Source organism: Gavialis gangeticus, unplaced genomic scaffold (genome assembly GCF_001723915.1).
Source record: "Gavialis gangeticus isolate Ggan-Ray unplaced genomic scaffold, GavGan_comp1, whole genome shotgun sequence".
Classification (NCBI taxonomy): Eukaryota; Metazoa; Chordata; order Crocodylia; family Gavialidae; genus Gavialis; species Gavialis gangeticus.
This window is the reverse complement of record NW_017729032.1, coordinates 247,650,791-247,657,684: the sequence shown is the minus strand read 5'-3', so window position 1 is coordinate 247,657,684 and position 6,894 is coordinate 247,650,791. Positions and strand designations below refer to the sequence as shown.

The 6,894-nt window shown below is 44.5% G+C and overlaps 1 protein-coding gene across 1 annotated transcript in view; it reads left to right on the top strand.

The window, feature by feature from the left end:
- Positions 1-6,894, top strand: part of PTGFRN (prostaglandin F2 receptor inhibitor) — an 80,782-nt gene that overhangs the window by 24,735 nt on the left and 49,153 nt on the right. The window contains exon 6 of the mRNA XM_019523905.1: positions 2,756-3,184. Coding sequence (XP_019379450.1) covers positions 2,756-3,184 — 429 coding nt within the window. The remainder of the gene's footprint in view (positions 1-2,755; positions 3,185-6,894) is intronic.

Below are 6,894 nucleotides of genomic sequence, written 5' to 3'. Positions count from 1 at the left end.
GTGCTGATAGTCTAACTGAGATCCTGGTGGTTACCCTTCTTGCTTTCCATATACCTGCACTTTTGGGGCAATAGGGACTTCTGTGTCTCTGTCCAAATCTTTAGCATTTTAAACCCTGGGCTGACTTCCTGTCCCTGGGGCAGTGGGCTGGACTTGATGATCTTCAGGGTCCCTTCCAGCCCTAACATCTATGAAATCTATGAAAATGGTCCCCATGTGCCTTGGAGACATGGTTGTATGTGCTAGCTTGCTGTGTTCTGTTTCTTCCTTTAAAATAATCTTTTGGTCATAACAATCACCTGGTCAAAACCTAATTCAACATCTTTCCTTTGTACTGAAGCATCCTGTAGGCTGCTTGGAAGTTTGGTCCTTTTTTCACCAAACAGTAATTTATTTGGGGTCAAGAGCAGTAAAAACAACACGTCAAGCAGGATTGCATTGCTTGGGGACAGAGGGAATGGAAGAGGAATGTTTCTTAGCATATGAGGTTCTAAAAACTGCATCCTGGATTCTCCAGTAACCCCCTTCCTCCATGCTTGAAGCTGAGCTGGCGGGGTATTAAGTCATTTAACTGTCAGTGAGGCTGTTCGTTGACAGGTGACAGAGTGGAAGAATGAGGTTTATCCAGCCAGGCCTTTATTCTTTCTAAATCCTCTGCCTGTGAGCATCAGTCAGTATGAAGCGCCTAGCTGGAGTGGTGCTGTCAAAGCCAAAAACTCTTTCTCCCTAGCAATCCTTCGCTTTACAAAAATAAATAAATACATACAATAAAATAAAGCTAAAGTGATTAGCTGAAGTTCAGTTTTTCATCCCTTTCCTTGTCCTGTTCCTGGCCTGAGAAAAACTTCAGCCTTCATGTTCACTCACATTGGTACTGAGTTGATGATAATGCTCTCACAATACAGTACCTATAAACCCCTCAACCTCTGTTGCTTTGCAGGAGGTGGGAACACTGCACTACCTATTGGAGTGACATCCTGTGGCATTATGGCCTGAGGACTGCTATCATCGGTGAAGGGGATATGAAGGACAGTCTAGCTGTCTAGGATCAGAGAGGAATTAGTTCCCAGAAGGAAGAGGTGTCAGTGGTTGTGGTTGCTGTCATTTACCAATGATCCTGTTATAGTGAAGGATCTTGTGGATATTTTTTAAGGTCTGGCTGATGTTCAGAATCAATGGAGATGTCTCAGAGTTGCTGTTACTAGAAGCTGTGGAAGCACTAATATAGGCTGGTTACCAACATTTTTACCTCTTATCTAAGTCAGCAAAGAAGCAGTTATTTAAATAATGTCTGGTCTCTGCTAGTGGCCCCCATGGTTGGCTGTAGTAAAGATGCTGCATCAAAAATAGCAGCTGTTGAAGGTTTCTCTAAAATTGCCTGACCAGATGCAGGCCGAGTACTTTTTAAGTGGTACCACTGCTATCAAATATACCCTAAGACTGCTAACACCTGCACACAAAAGGGTCTAAGGCAGTGATTCTCAACCAGGGTTGAGAACCGCTAGTCTAAGGGTTATCTCACAGTAGATTTGTTAAGGTTGCTTTTGTATCATGCTTCATAGGTAGGTACAGTTTAGCCTTTATTTCTTTCTCTGTTCTAATTGCAGTTACAATGACTGTTTGCTGAAGGAAAGAAAAATATCAGCTACAAGGAGAAGCGAAGAATAAAATTTATAACTCACACAATCGTGGTGGAAGTATTAGTCATAAAGCAAGGCTGGGCTGTAAAAGGCAATGCAGGAAAAATCATTTTATTACTGGCAAATGAGCACTCATTTCCTTTGTCAGAATTTGCTGCTAATAGAGTCTTATAGTAATCTCTTTATTTTGCTGTCTCTCTGTTCCGCTAGAGAATAAGGTCGTACCACTGTTCTATACTTTCCAGGATTAGGACAACTGGCTATTTCAGCCTTAAATACATGTGCCCAGTTTTTAACCTCTGAACTTAGGCACTCATTTCCTCTGAGGTTTTGTGACCTGTATGGGGTTGTAATCACTTTCCAGTTAAAACTCCAAGTTGCTTTTCTTACCCGTGTCATTGGTGTTTGTCAGCCAGCTGAAGATGTTCTGGTGCCTGCGGGACTTAACATTGCAATTGTGTAGGCATTGTTCAGTGCCAAGGCAGGAGATACTTTTAGTACCTCTTGTTGGAAGATGCCCTCTCTAGTGGTCATGTATATGGTACTCTACAAGGGATAGGATTGACAGTATCACTTATGGTAGTGAAAATGGTCTTTTTATCCTGGAGGCGTGGGGTATCTTGAATCAATTTCTCTGAAACACCATGATGACAAGCTCTTACATTTTACATATTAGCCTGAACTTTGGGGGAAAGTGTAAAAGGTTATCAAAATCTGGGGTGCTGTGGACAGAACATAGAAGGAAATAGTAATATTTCTTAGGTTGTGCATGTTCAGATGTTTTGGACCTGGTTTTTCTGAAGAGCTGGGCTCCGATTGTTCTAGCTCAAGTATATGTGAACTAAAAATCAAGGCCAGCTTGCAGTTTAGATACCTAAAATGAAAGGCGGCTGTTGGAAAATGTTGGCTTATTTTTCTGGTCCTTTACTTTTTACAAGTAAGACATTATATTCTGGTCCTTTGTATTTATCTCAGGTGCTGTTATGTGTAGGGATTGCCATCTCTAATTATCTTAACTGCACTTGCATAGTTACTCTGTCATTTGCATTCTTTTGCTTTGTTGACCCTAGCCTTACACATTTGGCTTTCTTCCCATTTTCTCCGTTCATCTATAGACCCTGACTACCAGGTACTTCTGAATGCTTCTAAAGCACCCAAGTTCTCAGATGATCCCACAGAACTGGAGTGCAGGATTATGAATGCACAAAACACAGAAGAAGGAAACATACGTTTTACAGTCTCTTGGTACTACAGGCTATATATACGCAGTGATGATGTGGTGACAGATGAACTACTTGGTAGTATGGATGCAGACTGGATGCTACTGGTTGGGGACAGGAGCAGACAACGGGCAGAGAATGGAGAAATTATTTTCTCTAAACAGGCTGTGGACACCTTCAGTTTACGAATCCAGTGGACATCTGAAACAGACCGAGGGGAATATTACTGTGTCATCTCTGCCTGGATCAGGCATCGCAACAACAGCTGGGTAAAAAGCAAAGATGTACCTTCTGCACTTGTCAGCATTTTCTGGGCTACACAAGGTAGGGGCTTTAAACTTACTGATCTAAATACCGAGATACTGACAGCTGATGGTTTCATAGTTTTTCTCGTATGTAACACCCACCTGCCAGAAGCAGGCAAGTGAACTTTGGAAATGTACAGAAATAGATGATTGTAATAATATGGATTTCTTTACCTGTCACAGAAGTGCAACCATGTCTGGGGTGGTAGGGAATGCATCCATCTGTGACAATAAATATTGTAAAGCCGTTTTGGAGAGGAAGTGAAGAGTAACAATGTTTCCATCAAACTGCAGTGGGAATTTGGGGAGGGAAAAGATCACTTCCTGAGTTGGAATCTGGCCAGGGTACTGCAATTGTTACCCATTCTATTGAGAACGGCCATAGGATGTGAACCACACAGAGCTAGAATTTGCTGCCTCTTCAGGATTTCTCAGGATGCATCTTATTGCCAGCAACTGGGGCATTCACTCTGGCTCTGCATTACCTTTAGCAAGGAACCAGTACTTGCTGCTTTGGCACATATTTAAGCCTGCCCATTACTTAAAAACTTACAAACCTGTGAGCAGTTTTTTCCTTCCACCTTTTATTAACAACAGTTGCTTTTTGATGGGATCATCATGGGAAACATGCAGGCATGTAAGGAATTGGCTAGTGAAAAAGTAAGGATAAATGAGAGAGTTGATTTACTGGAAAGAGGGTGGTTGGGTAAAAGGCACATCTTTAGCTGGAGCTGAAAGAGTTACCCAAGCTATATCTAAACACTTGTTCAGGCTTACTATGTTTTACCTAGGCAGTTTTAGTTGGCTCCAAAGTATGTCTAAAGAATAGCAGCGGTGTTTCTGCTTGGAGGTAGGGTCATGAAGGTCTGCCATGCTGGGAGCTGGGGAGTAGATTATAGCATCGCGTTCAGGCAAGGTACTTCGTGAAATTGACTTTCTGTTCTATCATGTGCATCTCCTGAGACAGCTTGGCCAGTCCATGGTGGAGAGGGCTAGACTGTTTAAACAATGTTTCATATCTAGATAGCCTGAACCAGTCCAAAACTGTTTGGGGCCTCTTTACACATACTTTGGGGTAGAGGAGGGGGGAGGCACTTTAATTGGAGCTGCTCCAAGAGCTGCTCCAATTACAGTGCCCACAGTGTCACATTTATTCAGCATCTTCAAAATGGTGGCAGGGGTGCTTTAACTAAAGCTCGTCGGGCGAGCTTTAGTTAAATTCCCCCCCACTGCCATTTTAAAGTATGGGGTTGCTGAATACATGAGTTGGAGGCTGCTGGAGCATGCTAATTAGCATACTCCAGTGACTTAATTAATCAAGTCTGCTCCAGCACGTGCTAATTAGCATGTCGGAGGAGATGTCTGGAACGTGTATAGGTGCCCTTTAGAGTAGAGGGATACCAGAGTGAGCAGGAGAATCCCAGTAGAGGCTTGTTTCAGAAAGATAGAGGAGCGGTAGGGAACACAAATTCTGCAAACAAATGTTGCCTTTGTGCCCTAGCAAATGCATGTCCTTTTTCACACTACAAATACCCTAGTTTGCAAGTGCAATGATTCCCACGCATAGTTTGTGCTGCCTTTTCCACAGCCAGTATTTGTTTACTTATGGCAGGAGTGTGCGGGCAGCCTGGGGCTGTTCATGCTTTCCAGCTGCTCCAAACAGATGCTTCCTGAGGTTTCAGGGGCCCGATCCTGTATGCCCCAGGAATTCTGCAGGGGGATTCCCAGACTGTGCACTTTTTGTTGCCCTGCCCTGGGAATCCCCATATCACCCTGTTGTATCACAGCTAAAGATGTGTGTCTGCAAGTGGGCGTATCTCTGTGGGGGTCCCCCACTGGCAGACGTGCTCCCTAAGTCAGGGCACAGCAGGGGCCCATGGCTCAATGTTTGTAGACCCCAAGCAAGCAGATCAGCTGTGCCAGGACACATCTGCCTCTTCTGACTATACCTCAGGCCTCTGCTGAAGTTATTAAATGTGTTACTGCTTGCAGCATAGTGCTGGTGCTGGGGCAGAATTGGAGGGAAACCTCTGTTTGGACAAGGCTATTGTTTAGAGAAGGCTTTATGGGTGGGCAGTCGCCCAGGACGCCGTGGTCAGGGGGTTGCCAAACACACGTACAGACACACACGCGTGAGCAGCCCCATGCTTTGCAGCAGCGTTCTCCTCCTTCCCTGCCCTGGCCAATCCCCACCCCAGCCCAGCCTGCTCCCCTGCCTCTAGCTGCTGCTCAGGAGGATCCAGGCCAGGCAGTGTCATCGGATGGTGCCTGCTCCAGTTCACCTGCCTTGTTCCCATGCAGCAGCAACAGAGTCTGCCCCCAATTGCCTGCCTGGCGCACTATACACCACGCTGCTCCGTCTCCCCGCTGGACCGTGTGCCCTGCACCCCTGCCTGTCTGCTTGTGCCTGCAGGAGTGCTGCTGACTTGTGTGGAGGGGGGACAGGAACTTGTTGCATTCATAGCTTGGCTAGCAAGCAGAGGTAGTCAGACTACAAAGGTCCTGCCTTGAAGTATAAATACTACATGAAGAGATCAGGGCCTTCTGTTTTGGCTTGTATTGTACATGGACTCGCTCATTTGTACATTAATGTGAGGCATTTTATCCACCGTTGTTCATCCTGCTGAAACCATCAAAGTCCAAATGTTTTTTCTGCTTGCTCACCTTTGCACATGCTATGTGTCTTTAGCATATATTGCAGGTTGGTGAATGACAGTCTGGGGTGGGAAGGAATGAAACTTGTTTTCCTTTTTTGTTGCTGAATAAAACTTTTACCTAAACCAAAACAAAATCCCCTCCCCCCATCAGCTTTTACATTTATACCTTAGATTACTTTTAAACCAAAAGTTTTTTAACCATATACATTGCTAATCTATTTGCTGCTAGCATATAAAACACCACTGTCTACTTGTTGGAGTATGCTACACTGGCTTGGTTCTCATGGGGTGATCAACAGTGGTTGAATTTGGGATGGAAGCAGCGCTTGGGAATGTTCAAATAAATGAAGGTGTTTTTTTCTTAAAACAGTATTAAGTCTTTAAGCCTCCATACAACAAGGTTTTGTAAACCTTCATATTCTGTGCAAAATCTAAGTAGTTGATTTTTAGATGCTAAGTTCAAAGTTCCATGTGTCTGTTACCCTGAGCTCAATTGGAGGAACAGGCAGCATTGTTACTCAGAAATTAGTGACAATGGAAGCTTAACCCTGTCACAGCTTCTTGAGCATTGCTCATATATGATAATTCGTCTTCACTTGGAGCAGTGGGGCCAAACGAGAGTGCCTCGGTGATTCCCTTCCCGTGTCTAGTCGTCTTCTCTGCTTTTTTTGCTCTCTGCTCAATCTGTTGCTCTGCTTTCTGCTCCCTTTCCAATCAGCCACTGTTCTTTCCGCTCCCTTCCTGATTTGCCATGCGCCCCCGCACAAGTTGCCTGTGTCACTTATGGCATGCACATTATGAACTGGCCACCCATGATTTGGAGACTGTGCTATGTTAATTCTAGATCTGGGGTGTTGATTTGGAGATTATCCTTCACAATGCCTATACTGCAGTCAGAAGTATGACAGCAGCAAATGTATGAGAACCAGCTTTAATCTAGTTAACTAGGTTACCAGTCAGTGAAGCTGTAGTGTCCCAGGCTTCACTGCAGCCTGAAAAAGCGGCCTTGAGACCCTGGCTTCTTTTGGAAACTAAACTTGTGCTGAAGACTGATTTCCCCCCCCCCCCCCCC